Source organism: Octopus sinensis, linkage group LG9, assembly GCF_006345805.1.
Source record: "Octopus sinensis linkage group LG9, ASM634580v1, whole genome shotgun sequence".
Classification (NCBI taxonomy): domain Eukaryota; kingdom Metazoa; phylum Mollusca; class Cephalopoda; order Octopoda; family Octopodidae; genus Octopus; species Octopus sinensis.
The window spans coordinates 101,473,980-101,499,490 of NC_043005.1; the positions used below are offsets into that span (position 1 = coordinate 101,473,980).

Consider the following 25,511-nt stretch of genomic DNA (forward strand, 5'->3'; position numbering starts at 1 on the left):
ATCAACACCAATCTTTAGCTGCCATTTATCTTAATGACATCAAAAGAAAGGCAAAGTTGACCCTGTCCAAATTTGAACTCAGATTAAAATAAAATGCTCAAAAGTTGTTGTTATGTTCTTCTGGCTATAACAACATGACTTTTAATAAAAACATTTTTCACAGCTGAACCATTTAGCTATGTGATAATAATTGCTACATCTTGTCAGATGATAGTTATTTCACAGATAGTGAAACATCTGCACGTCATTGGATTTAGGTGACAAAAGCTTGTACAACACTTGTGATCCTCCTTTGGTCACCACAGTAGGTTCCGGTGATTGCAAGATGCAGCACCAGTCACTGTAACGTGGTTGGTACTATTTCAACCGAAAGTTTTGTCAGAGTATCTTTCTCTTAGAAGAACTGCTTTGATCACGGCTTTATCAAAAATAACAAGAGCTTCCTCTAGCCCTGGGAAATCCATTTAACCTGTTCATGGGGCCCGGATAAGAACTACCATTCTGGATCAGAAGAGATGTAGGAGCAATGGTATTTAAGCGGGTAACTCCACCCCACCACTGGGTGCTGTTTAATGTTATACCCATATATAAGTACATACAAACACATGACAACATAAATATGTACATGTGTATATATATATATATATACACACACACATACATATTCATGCATAAATATATACACAGAAGTGTTACGAAAACAAACACAGCACATTTTACCAACTCATTCAACCACAAATAAATGAGTGAAATTAATTAGCAGCTGGTCACACTTGTCCAGCAATGCCACTCTTAAAACTGACATGGTGATATTCCCTTCCTAGAAGGATTCACAGACAAACTGGCGATATTAGGAATTGTAAGTGAATACATACACATTATATATATATATATATATATATATATACATACACACACATGCACGAACAAAATACAAACAGATGTGTGCACAGATGAGCACTTGTGTGTGTATGTACATATATACGTACATATGTATGTATACAAGTGTGTGAGAGTGTATGTGGACACATGAGACAAAGATAGATGGGAACTGATAACAATATATACAAATATAAAAAAGACACATCTATAATGTATATACATATGCAAAAATCTTATATACATATATAAAACTTGTTTATAAGCACTTTTACATTATACATATACATAAAAAGACGTAATCTCACCAACATATACAAATTTACAAAAATACAAATCAACTACCTTCATACACACATAAGATATTTACATACATGTCTGTATATACACATGTATTTCATATTTTTTTTACTTGTTTGAATCAATTGACTGCAGCTATGCTGGGGCACACAAAATATTTATATACATGCATGTATATAAACATAGACATATGTTCACACATGCTAAAGAAGTGTGTGTGTGTGTGTGTGTGCAGTTCTGTGATATTGAATAAGAACTGACTTAGTAATGATCCTATGTTTCCAATGCCTGCATAAAAAAATGAGGATGCATGCATTCCATATTTTACAATATAAATATTCATACCATAACTATCAACGTTTTATTATAGAAAGCTTGAATTTGTCTTCTTGGTGAGGTTCTGTTAACTCCTTTTAAGTAGCAGTGAAATTTTGTCAAATGCTTCCATCAGGAACAGAGCTCTGACGTGACACAATTTGAGCATTTCAGCAAGGAAATTGGCTTCCTAAAGATATGATGAACCAGTGTAATAAAGGTGAGATGCTAAAATTATTATGGCTTGTTTCTGTAATCAATATTTTATAAGTACAGTGAATTTGCTAAGGGGGAGAGGAAAATATAACATTTTCGGCAGAGTTCATCATCAGGAAAAAATTGAAAGATGGACTCTCTCCGAAAGAAGATTTTCCACTCACAACAGCAAGTTCATTGCACTCCTTTAATCGATTTTACTATAAGTCTAGCGGACACAGACCAACACCAGCCACTTTCAAGTTTGTATACCAACATCAACTGGACCTATATTCCTTTTGAGACACCAATTAACTGAGACAACAATTTTGACAAGTATCACATTTTATTAGTAACATACGAATTTAGTTTGACCTTTTTTCTTTTTTTAAATCATTTTGCATTTGTTTACAGACCATATTTTCATATTCACTCTCCAGTGACCTAGCATATTTGTGCAACCATCATTTGCTTAAATTTATTCACTCGAAATATCAATCTGGTTTCGGTGGATAATTTTTTTTTTTCTTTCTCTTCTTTCAACAAAATAGAGTCCAGGTAAATGGTAATGGCTGTTTGCTATTTTGCAGAAACAAAAAAATGTTTAGTTAAATAAAAAAAAAAAAAAAAGTGGGGAAAAAATCATCTGAGATTAAAAAAAAAAAAAATTTCAAAAAAAAAAAAAAACTGAAATTATGCAACTGATAATAAATGCAATAAAATAAGAAAAAAGAAAAGAAAAAAACAAAACAAAAAGAAAAGATCAGCAACAACCAAAGGTCGAAGAAAAATTGTTTATTGAACTTTTAGTAGTGGACAGTCTATATAAGGGAATGTCTTGAGGAAAACTGACAACTGCATGACTTCAATGTTGAAAATTACCCTTTGTTTTTGTGCTCTTAATAGCAAGGGTCCTATATGGATTACAGCCATTTCAGTTTTTTTCTTTTTCTTCTGACTTTATAAGATACAAGCAAGCAAGTATTAAACTGAGAACCTTAAACCTAGAAATATTCATTACATACAACACATGCATACATAAATTACATTCATACTTAGGGTGTTTACTCCTCTCAGCATAATGTCGGTTAACCTTTCTTGCTTTGAACTTTATCAGATGATAAAAAAAAAAAAAACCAAACTAATTTTGTATCTCATCTGAATATCCATTTATCTTAACCCTTTTACATACGCATCACGCTGTTATAGTTAGAAATTTCATTTTTTTTTTTTTAATCTAGAAGACCGAAGCGGTGTAACTAGCTACAGCAACACCAATAAATACTTCTGTTTTCTCAAACACAAAACATACCTTCCTGATGTTTACATTTTACTTCAGATTTTCCAGGTTTAACTTAGCAATGTTCGAATTTCGAACGTTTCCCACTCACCCTTCTGGCAGAAACAAAAACAATTGCACTGGGAAAAAAGATTGAACCAAGAGACTGGAAGAAAAAAAAAAAAAAAGATTGAAAAAAAAGACTAAAAAGATTTTCCTCTGACTACTACTGTGTTGAAACTCTATTTAAATATAGTGAGTAAGCAAGTGTAAGCAAATAACAAGACATTAAAACTGATGGTTGCTAATTTCAAATAAGATATTTTAAATTGGAAAGTGAAAAGTGATTAAAAAGACAAACTCAATAGGTTTCCCAGCCAGTGTGGCAAATGATCTTTTATAACTGCCATCTTACCAAGAACATGCATTGAAGTTACAAAACTGCCAACACTCATCCCACTGTACTCTTAATGATGTTATGCTAATGGCTTTAGAGATTAACATAGCTTGCTTCTTCCTTACTTATAATTGCTAAACCATCTTAATCTAACACAACCATGGGTGCTTTGCATATCCAGCGATGTAAATGCAGACGAATGATGATATATAAAATAGATGAACCATTTGCTTTTTTTTTTTTCTTCCACCTTAAATTTTGTTAATCTTTATGCTTATAGACAGATTCTTAAAAAAATGTTTGCAGTTCCTATAGATTTTTGTTCAGCTATAAATTTCACTTAGTTTTGATACATCCGTCTGAAGCGTATACACAATATTTTCTATAAATACCTCCAGTGATTAACAAAATAGACTCTTGCAATGCAGAACTCCCCTAGTAAATATACTCTTGTATCGCATACTTACTTTACAGGACTCCCCCAAGCAAATAGCTTAGTGAACCAATAACTAATTCCCCAACAGATTGTTTTTTTTCTTTCTTTTTAAGCTTAATATTCATTTTTAAGACATAACGGACGAAATAAAGACTTTAAATGTTTGGTCTCTGGTAGGTAGCACAAAACAACATGCAAAATTGAGGCAATATATAGCTTACAGGGACTGGTTTAAAGCTTTGGCAACAAACGACAAACGTCAACAGATAAAACTTCCAATATTAAAATATTCATATGAAAACCACTAACAATTGCTGGCATAATACCAGTTGTTTTACAACATTACATAAATATTTAAACATACAATGGCGTAACAGTTATTTCAGATCAGAAAAAGGTGGGCAGTTAACTAATTGTAAATTTAGTAAGAAAAATTACGATATATGTCAAGTGCCATACAAATATATATAAGTTGAGAGGCACTATATTTTCTCAAGAGGATTTAATAGAAAAAAAAAAAAAAAGAAAGAAAAATAACTTTCAAGTTGGTACCAATTTATAATTCAGATATTCAACATTTATCTATCATGATACCCAACACGTAATCGCATCAGTCACTAGATCACATGTCCAAATGTTTGCAGCTCATGAACAACTCAGGAAAATAAAATTTTCGCAATATTTCATTTTAACAATAACAGCTAAATTGTTCAAGAGCGCCAGTTAAATATGATTTTAATAAACTGTAAAATTTCAGATTTCATAACCTAAAATAGAAGATAAAGGAGAGTTTTCTTGTGACTAGAACAAATGTAGTTTTAAAACAAAGAAATACATTTTTAAGTCTTTGATAATGAATATCAACAAATACAGACTTAGATGTACTTTTTCGGGTTTCAAGCAGTCATCTTAAAAAATATTTTGAAACCATCTGTAACGTCCTTCTGGAAATATTTTGACTTAACACTTCACATAAGATAAAGTGAAGAGTTAGCCAGCATGGATCCATCGAGCAGGCAAGTATTTTAAACAATCCATTTGATGTGTGAGCACTTAAGTCAGCAGTAAAAATCTGGGATTTTAATTAGAGGAGATTAAACTTAAGGCTAATGTAGACATTGCCTAAACAAGAGGCGATAAGATCAATAAACCTGCCTCAACAATAAAGATAACATGGAAAAGTTTCTTGTAATACTTGCTCAAAGTCTTACTAGCACTAGTGGTCTTGGAATAATTATTTTTGTGCAAACTGTAGATTAACGAATATGATAATGATTTATATTTTCGCTCAGATGATTCTTTAAAAATTAACTGAATTCCACTTAATATCTCTACAAGTAATTAATAGAAAGAAATGTAAAACACTAAGTAATTATAGATCTAGTGCTCTAGCATTTTGTTACCACGTAAAAATCTAATAGTGTCACTAATGAAATGGAACAGAGAAATAACGAATAGTAGTAGCAGTGCAAATAGTAACATTAGTAGCATCAGCTACAGTTATGGCAGAAGAAAAGAAAAACAAGAATCTGAGAGTTGAAACTGTCTCTGGAAAAGGCAGTTTGCAACAACAACAACAACAACAAGAACAACAACAGGAAACTGATGTCAATGGATGAGAACATTTGATAGCAATGATATCGAAGAAATGTTATGAGAATGAGAAATAGTTCAATCCACTACCTGATTAAATAGAAATAAAACAGCAAAACATCTCATTCTTCTCTATTCAATACACTACATGGTATAAAATGGTTCAGAAAAGATCAGCAGTTTATAAACAGCAAGTCTTGAAGACTGCAGTTAAACTTTCAAGACTATGTTTCTGCAGGAACAAAGCCCTGAATATAGTAATTTTTTTTCCTCTTCTTCTTCATGGCAAGGTTTTATTCGGCAGTGGTTCTAGCACCCTTAGTCTGCGACAGTTATTAAAAACAAGTTTTATAAATTGGACTCCAGTCAATGTAACTATCTGTTCTGACTGGTCTTATCGCATACATTACATAGACCGAAACACCTTTTCGGTATTATGTCTAATGTTGAATAACAATGAAATAACTTGCAACCAATAATGGCCAACACTGAACTAAAAGTATGATTTAACAAACATGGAATCTTTAAAATGTAGCATATAAAGAATTTGAAACATTCATATTGTCTGTTGATATCTAGATAGTACAAGTAGACAATTAGTCAAAGGTTTGCCAAAGAGTCCAATACACAGAAAGAAATTTATAGTTCCACATATCACTAATTTACCGCTTATATGGCAGAAATATCAATTAGCATTGAAAAGATAAATCCTTTTTGTCCAGAATTCAGTAACTAAACGAGAAGTATTTTGACGTTTTACAGAAACTTTCCAGTAGGCAATGAAACTAGCTCAAGTGCAGATTGAAAGTGAAGAAATAAACAAGTAAAACTAACTAATACAGAGTGACTAGAGAGAAAATGGAGAAGAAAGTATCTTCCAGAGTCAGAATAGGTAGGAGAAAATAAAGATAAAATAGAGTTGGTTGGATAAGGATATATTCGATAGTATCTTAAATGATACCTACCCGTATGTATTAATCTGAATCATTATGAAGGATAGGAATTCATGTTAATTTAGGGGTTTGTATGTCAAATATTTTAACAATAAATCCTCCACCATATTGTGAGGTAGTTGAATTATCTCTCATAATCTAGAGTTGTTCAAATTTTGTACTTATAAGTACAATTCAGAAGTGGACGTGGTATATCAAATTTTTATATTCTTTTAAGAACTAAGCTATCGCACCCTACGACAAGAAAGAATATCCTCTCCTCATAATACTTGACATAATTACAGCAGCTATATAAACAGATTTCAAATAGAATTCTAAAGTATTTCAGTATCTTGTTCGAATATGCAGAGAGAAAGGAACAATGAATAATAAGGAAAGCAGAAAAATTAAATTAAATACAATGAAGGTTCGTTTGATTAGGTGGTACAGCAATTTTAGAATATTAATATTCGGCTGGTTACTTCTATAAAATACCATCAATTTTTCTTTTTGCTAAGTCTTTTTAACTACTAGTACACTTATGAGGAAGATTCAATAGTATCCAGAAAAACAGTTAAATATCATGAATAAATTTTAACCGTTCAGAATAGAAAGAATGCAATTTCCATCACAAATTCAAGAAACCTGGTACAGGCTAGCAAAAATTCTTAGTTTACAATACATGATAAAAAAAAAAAAAAAGAAAAAGAATTCCTATTCAAACAGACTTTTAATACTTTCCTCCTAAAAATGAACCATTGTCACATAATTCTTTATAAATTAAGATATGCATATACATCTCAAAATATAAGAAAACTCCTTATATCAATACTGAATATCGTTGTTGTAGAAATTCAAGAAATGTCTACCCCAATTTATTGATGGAGAAGCTGAATGAACATTTTTTTCCAGTGTCTTTTAACTTTAAATAACAAACACTGTAAAAATTTCACTTAGAGAAGAACCAGCACACTTTGCTAAAATTTTTAATTTTCTATCATCAGATAGAAAACTATTTTCTCTCCTCATTGCAAAACTGAAATCCATTTGTGCAGTAAAAAGAAAAATCTTTGAAAGTTTTTGTTCAATGCCTCAAAGGTGATTTCTGTTTATATTATTTTTTGTATGCGTTTCTGTTTTTTTTTTTAAATTTATTTTCGTCTGAAAATTTTCAGTTATGAAAGTGTCACTATTATCAAGTGAAACATAGGCATTTGAAGCCTGAATGCATTGACAAAAAGACTTTATAATACTTCAGCTTCACCACTAGAATTATGACAGGTATTAGGTAAACAAACTAAGATTCCAGGCAGGAAATCTGACCGACATGGCCTCATTACCAAGGCAACAGAGACATCTTAGAAGAGATGATACATTAAGCCATCTTTAAAAGGAAGATGATTGATTTCAGGGATGTTCAAATAATTCATTGTTGAGGGTTAAAATATTAATACTAAGATAGAGGATTGTAAAATGTTATCTTGAATAAATGAAGTGGATGGAGGTAAGTTTTAATGATCTTTCTGATGGCAGTCATGAAATTATTTTATGTACAAGAACTTCTGAAAATTCTTAAGCCTATAAAAAAATCCATGACAAGATGAATAGCAAAATATAGATATTTTTTCTTGCCAATTGATAGTTTAGAAAAATTTTAAAATGCATAACTTTCAATAGTTCAATAGCCAAATATTGAAAAACTGTTGGCAAACTATTGCAAGTTTTTATTCAGCAAGAATAAATTACTTTTGATTCTCAATAAATTGCATAGATATTCCCCCAGTAACACACAAGTGGCTAAAAATACCAGTCTAACAACATACTCAAATTTATTATATTTATATTAAAGTGGGCATTATTCAGTAATTAAAATTAGATGTGTATAGAAATTATGAAAATTGATTAATCTAATAAACTAACTAAATTGATTATCTAAAAATGAATAATTTCTATAAATTCTTAGTATCTTATTAAATAATTTTTCAATAAAGATAACAGTTATTGCTACAACAGGAAATAATTACGTAACTACTCTTCATTTTACTCCAATATAAATAAACCTACAATATTCCTAACTGCCAATACAAATTGTAAAAATATTGAGTTCAATTCTGTTAAAATCTTTACTCCAGAATTTAATATAATGGCTCATTAAAAGCCAAATAGTATTTTTTTCTGTTAGAATTTTACAAATACATCTCACGATTTGCTGAGATCATGTCAGCAGCATACTTTACAAAACTTTTATTGAAGTGTCTTTTTCATTCTTTTTTGTTTTTCTTTGCACACAACCAACATTTTCAAGCAGCAGCTCTATACACCTTCAAGTGAAATGGTGTCGTCATACAAGACATTTCTAAATCACAATCTCAAAACATTTAACAACTGAACACTGAACCAATGTTCCGCAAGCATTAGTTTAATATAAATAATTGGTCCCGAAATATCAAATATTGGAAGGCATTAATATAATTTTATTATATGTACTCATAAATATGCTACATTGAAATTTGACAATAACTATGCAAAAATCACATAGTTTGAGGAAGTCTATAGGTATATATACACCATTAATTTTCAAGAGAAGCGACTGTAAAAGCAGCTAAAGTAAGATTCTTAGTAATTATACTATTCAGCCTAAAATCTGACATCCAGCAAGTAAATTTAACTTGAATGTTTAGACAACTGAACTTTGTAGAAGCTGGGTTTTCTTTCAAGAAGACAAGACAAGGAATTTTTTTAAATAGAAAAAGGCAAAGAATGTATCAAAAATAGAAAATGGTATTTTTTTCAATTAAATATTTTATTGGTTTCAAAAAATTGCCTGCAAAATTTAATTATGGCTCATTAACGGATAAGCAACCTGAATACAATTCATTTTTTTTCTCAACCAATCTATTGTCTGCCACTTAAAACTGAAACATTGGAACCCTGAAACATGATGTTCAGGTAAAATTTGTATTGCACAATGTTTTAGTCAGTATAAAGTATCTAAAAGATGTTGAAATATTTAAAAAAAATGGCAAGTGGGGAAAATATTTGGAATGTATGTTCTCATATAAATCAGCTGTTTATGGGATTAAAGAAACAATACTTCTAATTTATTTTAACCACAATTATACCCAACAAAAACTAAACATTTTTAAAATGTGCAAATGGATTTGGAATGTTTATAGGTTGGTGAATAAATAAAAAGTGAAAAGGAAAAAAAAGTTGTAATACATCGCTGGAATAACAATTTTCCCCATGACTGAGTTTTATGTTCCCGTTAGCCAACTTATAGAAATCAATCAACAGTTTGAGGCCACAAAGTGGGGCAAATTTGGTAGTGCAAATGCTCATAACAGAGTGTTATCCAGCATTCGAGACTTATGTTTCCTTCACAATAACCTTCTGGCAGAAGCAACTGCAGATAAAATAAGTGTAATTAAGAAGCAATTAATCTATTGAGTCAGATTTCAAAAAAAAAAAAGAAAAAAAAAAGGAAAGAAAAAAGTTTCTATCATTAGTGAGAAAACATTCCACACTTCAAAATAAACAGCAAAAAGGAAAAAAAAAAAAAAAAGAAAAAGAAAAAAGTGGATTCAAAAATAAAGTAAAAAATAGAAACCAACAATTAACTTTTGTATTATAATTCATATTTGAAATGAAAAATAGTCTTAGTAAATTATCAATATTTAAACTTTCAAGAAATTACAAACAAATTATAGCTTCAACAATTGTGAACAATCAGAAGTTAATCTAGTCATATGTTTGCTAAGTGGCAGTCGTTCTGGATACTGTCCATAAGAAATCACTTTGTAATTTTAGTCTGCTTGCTTGTAGCTAGAAAGAAGGTCAACTGTGAAGTATGAAAAACGACAGAAACATACAGGTTTGTTACAGTAATGTCTTATTTGAGGCCCACAATGTCACGATCAAATATGTATTGCATAAAGACATCTGAGCAATGTTTTCTTCTTTTAAATAGCCAAGCCTCTTGGAGGACTTACACAGCAGTAAGATGATCATCAGAAATATGAAAATGTTGACTTTTTCAAAGTAACACTGGTAAGGGAAAACCATCCATTCTCATGCATTGATTACCTGACACGTTAGTGCAAACTAACTTTGAATGCAGAAATTTTATTGCATAATTTGACATGTAGAAAATACAAAAACAGCAATACAACCAAAACTACAAGTAAGGAAATAACAGCCAGCTGCTCCAACTAAAATAATTACTTGGGGTTGAAGTTAAATGATTTTCCCCAAGATAAATCACAAAGTAGAAGAAAAACGCAAAAGTAAGAACAAGACAACATGAAGCAAATTCATACAGAAGAGTAAATGGTCAGGATCTAAAATTTCCTGGACAAACTTTCCCCAACTGTAAAACTTAACTAATTCAAAAACAATTCAAATACCACAAGTTTGTTTACTTTACCTAAACTGGAATGAAATTGTAAAAGACAAAATCCAAAGTCTTGAAAAACATTGAAATCAGAAACATGTTGTAATAATAATGATAATAATAATAATAATGATAATAATAATAATACTAAATACACAATTTTAAGACGGTGGGACCTTGAAAATTTGTTTACTTCAATACAAAAATGCAACAAATATCAAATAATTAAAACTGATTTACTGAATCTCTTAAAAACTGTATGGTATGGAGTAATATTAATTAAAGATGTTGCAGACAACACGTAACAGCACTGGGTATGATAGCAGCAGCTGTTGTGTGCAGCTGAGTAACGAACAAATGTCAGCATTTTGTTGAGGTTTTTTTGGGATTTTTATTTTCTTTAACAAATTGAGATCACTTTCAGCACAGTTTCTCCGCATTAAAAAGGAGATTTGCATATCTTTTTCTTTTTCTTTTTTTAAAAATCTTGTAGAACATTTGATCAAAAGTTTTTGGGGTTTTTTTTAGGGAATAGGGGGATTGGGTGTAACGAACACCAATGCCTGAATTGTGGCTCATAAAATAGAACAATACACAATTCAACATCAGACCAACAATTTGTTTTGCGAAAACTCGTGCTCTCCAAAAGTGAGCAAATATATTCTCCAAACATATATTCAATTATGTATAAAAAACTTTACAAACTGGAATTACGTTCATCAAATATTTTAAGGTAATTTTACAGTTTTTTTTTTTGTTCCCTTTTAAAGCAGAATATTTCCTTTAGAATATTAACCTCTGAAGACCAGTCATATATACAAAGAGGCTCATTAGCTGAGCACGGTCAAGTGCAATCAGTTTAAATTCTATTCCAGGAATGTTTGGATCTTTACAGGAAAATTTGTAACAGCAGATTTCCATAATGGATATAGTGTGCAACAAATTCATTCCACCCTTTGTTAACTCAATTTCGCCTGATCTGTGTATATATTTACATTCATGTTGACCTCATTAAAATTGAATAGGATGTAAAAATCATCATTTGAAATGGAAGATCTTTGGTTGTTTTGCCCATGTGAATTTGACAAACCTTTGAGTTGTTCTTTCACCCTTCATACAGCTCCCATAAAGCCAACCATGCCAAAAAAACATGCTGTTAGGGCAGCAGTTGGAATTAACTGCAACGTTTAAATGTTTAGCATCACTAAAAAAAAAAAAAAAAAAAAAAAAATTTTTTATAAATAAAAAGCTGAACCAGTCTTCACTCACGATTGGCTAACAAAGGGCTTGTCTGCTGGTTATTCTTCGCCTTATGCATATAATTCCCCAGGAAAGTTTCGAAGATATAGTGCTGATATGTTGAATTAAAACAATAAGATTTTAGGAGATAAACAGTCAAACTTACAATCAAAGCAGGCTTCTTTTTTCTTTCTTTTTTTTTTATATAACCTTTTTTTGTGACTTTTTAAAATTTTAAATAGGTCTCTATTGATAGAGAAAATTATAAGATAAAACTGGTCAGGATCAAAAACAAGTCATTAACACTAAGTGAATTAGAGCTGAATATAATAAAGAAGTGTTCTGTGCATTGCAAAGTATTTCAAATGTTTCTATAGAAAATGATGTATGGCATAAAATAACATTTATAAAAGATTGCTTTACACAAATTTGTAGAAAGCAAAGGAATCAAGATTTAAAATCAAATTATTCCAATTGGTATTGTAGTAAAGGATTCTTTAAACTTTTGCTACATATATAATTATTGAATTTATAGAAAAATACTGTCAGTAGATGCTTGATCAAATAGAAGCTATTGAATTGCATAAGCAAGAGGACATATCAGGCAGATCTTTGAAGGCATGAAACATTTACCACTGATTTGGGAATATAAATTACTTTTTCTTTCAAGTTATTAACAAGAATTCAATCTATTCATTTTAATTTACATTAAAAAAAAAAAAGTAAAAATTTTAGTTGATGACTGAACATTAATAACTAATGAAAGTACTGCTCAACAGGACACTAGAAATGTTTAAAGAGCATTATTAGATCAGTCTAATTGGGTCTAAAAAAGGAATAAATGAATACCCACAGTGAAACATGTCAAATTTAGATAACAGTGAAATATCTTCAACTGAGATAACACAGTAAATTATTAAATAAGTTTTAACCAATGCCAAATTTTCAGTCTAATTTTAAAGATTATATTAAATAGCATCTGCAAAGTTAAATTACCATAGTACTAACATACTAATATTTACTGAAAGTGAATTGAAGAAATTGCAAGTTAAAGCATTTGAATCAAATTCCTTTGAAAATCTTAATTTAGATTATTTTCCTAAGGAAAAGTTTGCCTGTTTAAAAATAAAAGAAACTGTATATTTTTAACTGCAAAGCAATGTAATAAGTAGAACTTAGAAAAATGATATTAATATAATAATGCAAAGAGTTAACCTAATTTTGAACACTTCAAGAAGCCAAAAGATTCAAATTTTTTGTCTTTAAAATTAGAATCAAAACCATTTTAGATAAGAAAGAAACACTATTCTCATCAGCAAGTAGAAGGGAAGTAGTCCTGTTTAGATGGGAAATTTGTTTTTGAAAACATTAACACCAGTCTTTTGAAAAGGAAACTGACTGTATAGCAGTCGTTTGTTTTAATGCTAGATTTTACTAGAATGGGACAACCAATTCCCTGAGTGATAGTTCTTAACTCAAAAATACATATTCAAAATATTTTTTTCACCCTTAAAAGTTTATCATTTGTAACGATTTGTAATAGAACATTTACAGAATATAACCAGAAATATAACCGGTTCTTCAAATATAAATCTTAATTTAAATATTGCAGAAAATACTTGGAATGAAATATTACGTATGTAGATAGGAAGGAAAGGAAAGAGATTAGAGAGAAAGAATACAAGTATTGTCCTGCAGTATAACAAAACTTTCCTCTGTGTATCAAGTGAATATATATACACATTTATATATGTATATATATATATATATATATATATATATATATATATATATATATATATATAAATGTGTGTATATATATATACCTCTAGAATACTCAAGGATTTTTGAGAAGTTGAAAAGGGAGGGGAAAAATGTATCCATCCAAATTTGAGAGTCAGTCAAAGCCGCTAGAGCTGAGATTCAATAGCTAAGGCATTAGATATGGTGTAGAATATAATTAAGAATGAATTTTCATGAGCATCTCAGACAAAATACCCACCCGTCCACCCACCAAGTGTTAGTCAAAGATGAACATCAGTAGAGTATCAAAATAGTCTTAGTATGGGAAGAATGAACTAATGAACACGTTTTATAAATCACAGTGTAAATATAATTTCAGGGAAAAATCCCCACAGGAGGAGAATTAAACTACCAAACTTTATATACGTGTCCTCATGTCTCCTATGAAAGACAATTTTCATAAATTGACAGTCATCCAAAAAGAATTTTTCTCTTCAGAAGTTCTTATGGACGGATGCCAGATGATAGCTTTAAATGGGAATATCCTGATAAATTAGATAACTAGAGGAGCAGAACAATACTTCCCAACAGGTTTCTTGCTTTCATGTTCAGTTTCTCTGTAATTTTGGTTGAGCCCTCTTGAAGTTCTTAGTTGAGCTAATGGAGAAGTAAAATGCTAAAAAGATTAATATCAAGTTATGTCATGGTAGCAGCTGTATTTTTTTATGTCATGCATCATTTTCATGAAGATGAAATAGAGATTTTAAAATTATAATAAAATGTCACTGGATGTGGTCAGCCAGTAAAGATAATGAGATCACATTTTGCACATTGAGGGGGAAGGGAAGAAATTCAGTATAAATAATTAGTAAACTTATATGGACTGTCACACAGTTCACTCAATTTGAAAGTAGAAATTACTACACAAATAACAGATGTAAAAGTACAGATTAAACTAAAAGACAGAATTACTAAAGCAAACTATTTCTTTTACAACGTTATTTTTTTTTTAATTTAAAAAGAAAAAAAAGAAAGCAGCTTTACTAAGAAATAAATAAAATGGCAAACAAACTATTAGTGAAAAAGCAGCATGCAATGAAAAAAAAAAGCAACAAACCAGACAAAATAATGAAAAAAATTTAATAACGATAAATTAGTGAGCCACAAAATAAACAAAGAAAGACAGAAAAAAAAAATATTAACAGAATGAAACTGTAATACTGACAACTAATGATGCAATACTTTGGAAAACAATAAATAATGCAAAAGAAAATAAACAAACAAAAAATACCAATTTCTGCCCGTTTGCTTGACTAAGTTAAACTATGGGACAAAGTGTCATTAAATAAGTCAAAATAATATATACCAGAATTAAATAAATTATGCTGATATGAACACAAATGGCTTTCACTTCCAATATACTTTGGTGTTTTGATTTAAATCTGATATGCCTTATATGGCGGATGACTGTAGGCCATATGGCATGGAATACACCAGCAAAAAAGTCCGCATCTATGACCACATCTCTGACTAGGAGTCCATCAGGATATTTTTTCTCCTTCATGTCTTAGGATTTACGGCTATTCGTTTTGAATGATACCTGTAGCACCCGTGTGCCGAGTAAGAATCCATTGAGTGTCTGTATAGCCATCAATGCCTCTTCATAATTGGTCATTGTAACAAACCCATAACCTTTGCATTTCTGTGTTTGAAAATCACGAATCACTTTCACATTTTGCACAGCTCCAAATGGTCCAAAGAGACGCCAAAGTACATCATCCTCAGTGTCTGGTGCAAGGTTGTATACAAAAATACACCAACCAGTGCCATTTAGAGCATTCCCTGGAAGTATTGTTCCTGGCAGTAGACTAGCTTCCAATGGTGAGTATCTAAGAAAACAAAAAAAAGACATTTGTGATGATATAGTAAGAGATAAAAAAGAAATATGGGATAAAGATTCATTAGTTGCAGAAGTATCTGGGATTTATATAAAAACCTTCAAAAAAGCTATATTGAACAATTGTTATCAAGTTCTACCAACCTGAATCTTCCAGCAGCATGATGAATTGGACCAAAGATTCTCCTACTTGGTGATAAATATGAAGCTGCTAAAGCTAGAGGTACAGCATTTTTATTTGAGCTTGGAGAGTTAGCAAACTTTACAGTAATAGGTTCAGTTGCTCCTTCAGGAATGGTACCGTGTAATTTTTGGATAGCTCTTTCAGCTTCGATTCGTTGATCAAATCGGATGAAGCCAACACCTTTGGATAAGCCTAAATAGAATTGAAAAGGGATATCAAACTATGTGGTAATCAATATGTACAACGCTCACACACACACATACACACAGATTCTACAAAGTTCAAATTCAGCCCATTATCAAATTCAATCAACCAAATTTCAATGAAAAATAAATGATTTTAAAGAAGTTAAAGACTATGTATGAAACTTGATAACATTTTAGAGCTACTGATAGAGTTTAGTACAGAACTCGGGCCAAAAGTAAAAAGTTTGTAGTTTATACTTCTTCCTGTTTTCTTCAGTCTAAAAATTGTAGTAATTTAGTTTCGGGCACTTCAAAATGACATGTACATAAATTTCAAATACAGAATATGTCATCCCCCAATTTAGGTTTATGTGGGGAACAATATATAAACAATGTTGTTAAAATAGTCTCAAAGACTATATTGAAATTCTTGCAGATTTCATAAAGTTAATTATTGATAAAAACATTTTTCTGTTGGTCATTTTTGTTATTTCATTCCAATGAAAATATATTTGGAATATCAGAAGTATATACTAACTCAAACTGTAATGATATCAAAGAACAGTATGTTCTAAAACAACCTTGAAATATCTCACAAAGATCGTTTAGCTATCTAACTTGACTTTAGACATACAAGTTAGTAGCACTAATAAAGGAAATACAACATTAATTAAATGTGTTTGATTATTCATTATAGAGATTTAAGCCACTTTGCTTTGTATTTTATTGCCTCTTCAAGTTAAGAATCAACAGAAGCAATAATTATTTATTGAAGGTGAATTAAAAGAAAAAAAAAAGGAGGGGATACACTTCTTGATGTTAAGAGGAATACACTTCTATAAAACTGCCAACATATTCTAGAGCAATTGAAGGAGCTCATTATTGATAATTATGGAGATTAACATATGCAATATACTAAGACAACCATTTCATATACAATAAATGTATAAAGGTGTACAGACAAGGAGGAGTAAGGAAAGAGAAAGAGAGAAAGAGTGGAACAAAGCAGTGAGAGGAGAGGACAAGATAAGAGCTAGAAGAATTACAAGAAAAAAACAGAGAGAATGAGAAAATCAGTGGAAAAATTGAAGGTAGAGTGAGTAATATAACTAGAAGATGGGGGTAGAATAGAAACAGTTTGTCTGCCCTTCAGTACATGTTAGAAAATAAATAGAAATTACATAATAAAAAAAAACAACTGAAATACAAACATAAAACATTTTATATGCAAAGAAAACTCTTTTACTGGATAATTTTGAAAATATTCAACTTGAAAATAAAATATAAATAATTCTGAATAGAAAGAAAGTTTCCTAATATTAAATTTACATAAAACTTGAAAGCAGTTTGCTTTCACAGAGATACCCCACGGAAACTGAAAAGAGGTAATATACACATATGTGTAAACAAAGTTTGTTTTTGTTGCCTTTATTTTTAATAAGGGAAAAATAAGGTAAATGAAAATAAAAATGAAATAAACCTTTCTGTCAAAAAATCCAGTTTATAATAAGTGAGTTTTTTTTTTCTGGGGACCAAACTAAAACCCATGAGAACTTACACCTTTTTAAAATCAACTTTTCTAAAAATAAACACTATAAAAAATATGAAATTTTGAAAAGTCAATTTCAACAGAGCAAATAGATTTCCAAAAACAAAACCAATGACCCAACTAATAGAAACTGAAAAAAGGGTACACATAACTGAAGAGCAATATTTGCTACATATTTCCAATTTTAGAACAATAATTATTTAGAAGAAAATTGGGAATCTTCTCAGTCTACTTTAACGTAAACAATGTCTTAATTAATAGCCATAAATGTAAGTACTGAAGCAATGGTTTTTTTATTGAATCTTTATCAATTAACATAACAGTTAATTAACAAAAGACATGTCTTCAACTGATTTAACTTTTACAAAGTAAATACAGGCTACGTACATCTCATTTAAAATGATAAACCCTAAACCCCATAATTAAAGACAATAATTCTATATTTTATGGAAATTGAAAGACCAAAGAGAAAATAAAAACAAGTAAATAACTCTAATATATTTTGAAAAATAAGAACCAGCCATCCTCAATAATACAAAATAGAGTTTGACATAATGGAAAGAGAAAAAATCCATAAATACATTTAGTGCATGATCATTTAATTAGCAAGGGTCAGATCACAAACATTCACTGTTACCATTTGACAGAAGACATGCTCATGGTTTTGCAGAGTATGAAAAGCCAGTATTTCGTAAGGCAATATCCAACAGCTGGATCTGAATTTAAAGCAAAGCAAAACAGCTTAATCATATGTGCCAAAGATAGACATCTTAAGAATAGTCTACCAATAACCAATAGAGAAGTTTGAAACCCATCGTTTTTGGCCAATATAATCATGCTCCGAAATCTTCCACATTCAAATTGTAAACTAAATAAAAATTCCATGCAGCTTGATTATGAACAGTGTGTTCATAGAGCTAGAATATAGATAATAATAATAATAATAAATAAAAAGGAAAAAAAGAAAAGCAATGAAATGACAAAAATAAAATCATCAGTGCATGTTGGAACTGAAATTGAAGCAAGCAGAGGACAAATTTAAAACTCTAACCTGTATTACTATCATAAAGAATTCTAGATGTAATTATCTTCCCACACAGCGAAAACAACTGCTCCAAATCTTGCTGGGTCATTGACTTTGGTAACCCACATATATACAAGTTAGCTCCCTTAATACTTTCACTACTGGGTCTTGCATATGACACCTAAAAATAATTAGTGAAGGTGGTTAATAAAAACCCCAGTCAGTACCTGTGTTATTGTCATAAAGAATTCTGGATGTTATAATGAATCCACACTGAGAAAACAATTTCTCCAAGTCCAACTGAGTGAAAGACTTTGGCAAGCCACTTATGTACAAGTTTGCCCCTTTAATACTTTCACTGCTTGGTCGGGCATATGAAACCTGAAATTAACAAAGAATCTTAAAAATATAAAAACAACAAAAGAGAAAAATAGAGAAATAAAAGATAACAAAATAAATTATTTAGCAGCAATATTAATTATATTTCAAGCATAACAAATTAAAATAATCAAAATTTTAAAAATTTATATTAGCCAACTAATTGGACTTGGAGTGCAAAACTTAGATTTCAAAGTAGTTCAGAATTGTAATAAATCAGAAAACAGAACCAAAAAAATATCAATTCTAAGGGGTTAAATGAAAACCATTCTTTTAAAAATAAAATGTGCATGTACCCAGCTTAAAATAGTAAAGAAAGAAAAGTCACCTACCTTTATTGTTTTATTTTGTAATCTCAATCCATTTAAAGTATTGATTGCCTTTTCTGCATCACTAGGGTATTTGTAGTTAACAAAGCCATAACCTAAACTCTGACCTGTAAACAAGTACAACAAATATTAGTAATGATGATGATTATATCTGTATGTAATGTAAATAAAAAAAATTACACCAACAAAACTTGAATTCACATTAACAAATATATTGTAACATTGAACCTGACATTAAAAGCTAACTGAGGAAATACCTCGAGAGAAATAAAATATAGTTAAGCCATTAACTGGTAAAGAATATTCTGAGAATTTAAAATTCTAAGAACTTGTACATGAGGAAAAGCCCCACATCTAGTCTTCATATATACAGCAAAAAATTGTGATGATCTTTGTTTTTTAATTCCTTTTAAGACCTGCACTAGAAATATATGTCATCACATTAATATAAATTCAGACATTGATATAATCTAATATTTTTACACTCTGAGACATTTTAAAAATTGAATTTAACAATGTATAACTTGTTAAACAGTTGTAATGATATCTAAACCACTGAAGTATGCAATCCAAGTTTTATATCACATACAAGATATTTAATTCATTAAATTTAGTTTCACAAAACATCTAATAAATACAAAAGCAAAACAAAAAAAAAATAACTCCTACAACTGTAACATAAATGAAAATACACAAATTTATGTACAAAAACAGCTGATTCCTAACTAGAAAAATGCAGAAATTAAATCACCAAATGAATATTATCTAGTGTAATAAATTCAGTGTAAGTTCCTATTGAGAAACATATTGAGACATTTCCTGTTAAAAAGCTTCATTAATTTTGAAGTTTTAAACTCAATTTAGGAGCAGCGAAATATACTTCCATTCACTAAATAATTCACATTAAAATGTGTATAGCAGTAATTTAATGAATACTTTTGTAAATGTTACTACAACAAGGTCAGCCAATGGTAATACTGATAAATCTAATCCATAAAATTGTAAAATTAGTCATTAACAATTTTCAAATATCCAAAAATGTTATTTGAACCCAGGAAATAAATTTATGAAATGAAAAAAAAAAAAATATTTTAATACAAAGTCAGTGATTACTCAAATCGCATTTTTTTTTTTTTTTGTAAGATCTTTTTTTTTTTTTTTTGTAAGTTATTCAAAATGGACTGAATCGCTGACAGAAAAGGAAAAAAATCCACATTTCAAGAAATTATTCTGCTTCAGTATAAAGCCAAAAATATTTAGTTTAAAAAAAAAAAAACGAAAAAAAAAGAAAATCCTCTTTTTAACGAATTCTTTCTTTTGATACTGTGCAAATAAATGGTAGAAACATACCAGTTCAAAGTCTTACTATACATATAATAACAAGCAAGCAAATATTTAAAAAAAACTTTAATTAATAATGTACCCACTTCCAATTGATACCTGTTAATTGTGAGGAAGATAATGAAGAAACTAGTTTAAGTAAAAGGTAAATAAATATATGGTAGAAAAGATCAGTAAACGGTAAGGAAAAAAAACCATTAGTTTCTTACTGCAGTAAGGAGAGCCTAGATAAAGGCAAACAGCAAATTTAAGCAAAGTATAAAACATAATCATTGTAATTCTTAAGTAGAGTAACATGCATACTATTAAAAGGTTAATGTCTGCCTCTACACGCATATACTGTATATTTGTACACAAAAAAAACACATGATTAGATTGTGTAGCACATGTTCACATTATTCAAAGGTGTTCCAAAAGCTTCTACCCATTCAAAATTGCATCAGAAAATGTTTAAAATGAATAAAAACCATTGAAAACACTAAGTAAATAATAAAAAGACATCACACAATCAGCATGTATTTCTCCACTATGTCACTCAGCCAGATTTTATCACAAAAATATAAGGATTCAATCAGAGTTATCAATGCTGCTAGTAGATGCCAAGGAAAGAAACCTGAATGAATTAGTAATTTTATAACCAGTTTGACATGCTGTTAACACAAGAATGTAAAGGTTAGAGGTTAAAGGTTCAACTCAAGTTAAAGTATTCTTTTCTGTATCATTTCTGTAATGGGTGGATTTTTCTGAGTGAAAATTTTGTGGAACAGATTATTATTGATCATAGGAGCTGAGGTTTTGCATGTAAATGAACACTATGATTTAAGTGAGTGTATATGATAACTTACACTGAGAACTAAATAGCAGAGTTTGTGCTGAATGGGCAAGAGCAGTAACCATTATTGAGAGTCAAACATGCCATGCCAATGTCTTTTTTAGGACAACTACAATTGTATAGTTGAGAATATTTAATGTGTTTGCCATTCTTCAAGATTGTTCAATTAGCATCTATATCTTGCAATAATTTGCCATATTTTCTGTCCTAATATTAGCCTAAAGAAGTTCAGACAAAACATCAAACACATCAACTCTAAGCTCTCCTTATAGTCTTCTTTAGGATGTAAATTAAAAATGGTATAAGTATTGCAGTTCCTTCTTTAAAGTTCTCTATTACTAAAATGGCAAAGTCTGTAGTTTAACAATTAACATGCAGTTGATACATTCAACAAATGACTTGTTTAATTCATGCTGGAGTTAATCATAAGACTTATTATTATTATTATGATTATGAGGTGCATAAATATACCTTTGGACTATTTCTATTAGTGAGACAAATAGATATCCAAAATTTAGTTAGTACAACAGGAAGAAACTAGAAATGGGTACTTTACCAACAAAAATTTAAAACGTTCATCCTATCAAGACAGAAATTTATTCAATTATCAAATAAGTGTGTTTTTTTTTTAATCATTGCATTTTTTTTTTTTTTTTGGCCTGTCTTATTGAGAAATGTATAAAGTTTGATAATCCAGAGTAGCAAATGAACTAAACTAAGTTTTATTTGCCAAGTATAAGAGCCAACACCAAAATAAAGTTAATATCTTTCATTTCAAAATTCCTTCAATAAAGATTATCCTTTAATTCTTAAGTAGTTTCCAAATTAAAAATTAAGAAAAAATAAAAAGATACGCCATTGTTTTACAATAAGATGCTTGTTACAAGAAAGAATATATGAACTGAACTAATAAACCAATTCTTGGTAATAAAAAAAAATGTGAATTCTTTTCCAGTGACATTTGAAAATTTTATTGATTTTTTTAGTTATTTATTATGGATAGCAATAATACACACATTTTTCCGCATCGGTTGATGCATTTCGTGCTGCCGGAAGCAGGTCACAGTGAAAGTCAGTGTTAGCTATTATGGAAAAAAAGAGGAACACTTGCATAAAATATCTACAGGTACATGTCAAAACCTTACGGCATTAATGGCAAGGCATCAGGTTTGATGTTAAATTTAATGATCTAATCTATTATGACTATTTACATGCAAACTATTTTATACAAGTTGTAAGTACAAAAGAAAAAAATTTCTTGAAATGTAGATTTTTCTTTGAAATCAATTCAAGCTATTTTTCAAAATATCTTCAATACTTCTTTTCTAAATTTTTACAAATGAGTAGTTAAAACCCTTAAAGCAATACATAAGTGTTATGTATGATTTATTTATATAGACACATTTTAATAAATAATTAAGTATGAACATGTATGCTTTACACTAACCAATAAACCCATCACAATAAAGTTAAATAATCTTAGATACAATCTTGAGAACAATTAATGTTTTTGATAATAGATTGAAGTGGAATGCTGACCAAAATGAACTAATTTAAATACAGGTGAAATATTTGTGTCCAAACATCACTTTAATGATTTACAAAAGTAGGTATAAGAATGAAATGCTAAATAGCCATTTATATCTAAATTAATATTTTGTGGTTTGAAATCAAATTTTTAGAGCTTTAAGTGAGCTTTAAATCATTTATCCAAACAGAACACTCATACTAAAACATTTCATAATCCAAAATGTTTCTCAGTAAATCTTAAATGAGATTACAGTTACCAGATAGGTGATGGAATCATTTGCTTAAAAATTTATTAATATCCTTTAAAGCATATTTTGTTCAGGGCATTTTGATAGCTTAGTGAATAATTTTTATATGGACTAACGAAATCAAAATAAGAAAAAGAAAAAAAAAAAATCAATATCTTTCCATACTCAAGAATTTTAGAAGATCTAAGGGAAAGGAAATTTAAAACTGAGGTATGAGATTGCTATAGAAACTATACAATACGAAATTAGGCAACAATTTAAAAACTTGTTTTCAAATACTTTATGAAAAGAAATTTATTAAAAATCAAAATCAAAGAAATATCAAAACATGAACAAGTCAGAAAATATCTGTGTGTGTGTGTGTATATATATATATATATAAGAATATATATTATATATATATATATATATATATATAAGAATATATATTATATATATATATAAGTATATATATTATATATATATATATAAGTATATATATTATATATATATATATAAGTATATATATTATATATATATATAGTATATATATTATATATATATATATAAGTATATATATTATATATATATATAAGTATATATATTATATATATATAAATATATATATATATATATAATAAATTATAAAAATAAACAAAATTAAAATTTAGACAAAATAATTTTCAAAACTGGGATTATGTTAAATATCATAATTCATAATACAATTACGCAAATTAAAAAACTAAAATACTGAAAATTTTTCAATGCTTTGAATTAAATCAAAAAAATGTTGATGAAACATTGAATACTTCAATGGCTGGCATATTAACTAATGATTAAAATTCACAATTTGAAAGAAATGCAATTGTAAGCCAAAGAGGCAGTGAAACTAAATATATTAAAAGTTATAGGTTGAATATTGTAACAATTTTTTAAATATCCTATAATGGTGTGAGTACATAAATGTGAGACTTGAAAACAATCTATGAGCCACTTAAGGTGTTTCTACTACAATGACTACAACTAGTAATAATAATGGTTTCTAATTTGAGTATAAGGCCAACGATTTAAGTTGGCACTTTCAACCTCAGTGCTTAGCTGGTACTTTATTTTATCAACCCTGAAAGGATGAAAGGCAATGCCGGCCTTAGCAAGATTTGAACTCGCAATATAAAGAGTCAGAAGAAATGATAAAATGCAATTCTTCCAACATTTTAATAACTCAGCCAGCTTACCACCTTGATAATCATAACTGCTTTCTTAACAGTCACAGGCCAAGAAATTTGGTGGAGGGGCTATTTGATTATATCGTTCTTAGTATTTAATTGCTTAGTATTTAGTGAGCTGAAAGGTAAAGATCTTGGCGGGATTTGATCACAGGACGTAAGTGGCAGGAAGAAATACTCCAATATTTCATCCGATGTTTTAATGATTCAGATAATATATAACCTGTAATAGTTTGTAATATGGCTACAAGGCCAAAAATTAAATGGTCTTTCAATATATGATTGGTACTATATAATAATAAAGTCTAGAAGGATGAAAAGCAAAGCTGAGGGTGGCAGGATTTAAATTTAGACTGTAAAATGCCAGAACAAATACAGAAAGGCATTTTCTCAATGCTTGACTGATTCTGCTACTCCATCATCCTTAACAATAATACAATTTTCTAAGATTGGTACAAGGACACATAATTAGGTGAAGTCATGAGTGCTGTTTACTTCACCAATCTGGAAGATAAAAGGCAAAGTATATCCTGCTGGCATTTGAACTCAGAATGTGAAAAAACAAAATGGAACTGACTATTCACAAGCATTTTGTCTGCCATTCAGCGCAACATAAAAAGAAAATGAGAGTGTACTTCTGTAGGACAGTATATCCTCAATATGTTTAATGTTGAAATCTAGTGTTACTACTGACAGTAAAGAGACATCCTATGAGCTTCATGGATAGAATAATTTCAAATTTTGTTAAAATAAAATCATAAATATGAAAGAAATGCATTAACATATATTAGTTAGATATAGCTAAACTTTTCTACAATTTAAATAGACAAAAAAATTGAAAATATATTTAAAAAAATCATGATAAACAGGAGTCTACCTAGACTCTGGAAGAATTTCACTACACAAAAGTATAAAATGTAATTAGGAGTATGATATATATTAATCTATCAAAAAAAACCTTCTTCATTCCTATACAATATATGTTTAAATTTATGTCTTACTTAGAAGCTAAATTGTTTTCTATTTCTGTGAATATTAAGATAGATCAAATACCTGTTTCCGGCAGTCCTTGATCTAAATCATTCTGTCTCAGTGTGTTCATTGCTGC

The 25,511-nt window shown here is 29.4% G+C and overlaps 1 protein-coding gene across 6 annotated transcripts; it reads right to left on the minus strand.

Moving 5' to 3' along the window:
* Positions 1 to 2,021: 2,021 nt before the first annotated feature.
* LOC115215662 (ELAV-like protein 2) lies at positions 2,022 to 25,511 on the minus strand. 6 transcript variants are annotated; one of them, XR_003882013.2, is made up of 7 exons: positions 25,457 to 25,511; positions 22,437 to 22,502; positions 19,251 to 19,354; positions 18,768 to 18,921; positions 15,743 to 15,974; positions 15,068 to 15,590; positions 2,022 to 2,268 (listed from the first exon to the last, which is right to left on the minus strand). XR_003882013.2 is itself a non-coding variant. In XM_029784921.2 (6 exons), exons 1-6 carry the CDS (start codon positions 25,503 to 25,505, stop codon positions 15,269 to 15,271), a joined length of 927 nt encoding a protein of 308 aa, XP_029640781.1. In that variant the 5' UTR covers positions 25,506 to 25,511; the 3' UTR covers positions 2,148 to 15,268. The 6 variants fall into 6 exon arrangements, 4 of the variants coding, with proteins under 4 accessions (XP_029640781.1, XP_029640780.1, XP_029640783.1 ...); XR_003882012.2 differs by having other exon boundaries at positions 2,148 to 14,358; XM_029784921.2 differs by lacking the exon at positions 18,768 to 18,921 and adding an exon at positions 18,568 to 18,721 and having other exon boundaries at positions 2,148 to 15,590.

Bases quoted from the DNA above. Each gene is read 5' to 3' on its own strand.
- LOC115215662 (XM_029784921.2), bottom strand. From the start codon at position 25,505: ATGAACACACTGAGACAGAATGATTTAGATCAAGGACTGCCGGAAACA. The intron at 22,503-25,456 runs GTATTTGATCTA...TTTCCATAATAG, and splicing joins TCAAGGACTGCCGGAAACAG to CTAACACTGACTTTCACTGT. The intron at 15,975-18,567 runs GTTAGAGTTTTA...AATTCTATTTAG, and splicing joins TCTTTATGATAGTAATACAG to GCTTATCCAAAGGTGTTGGC.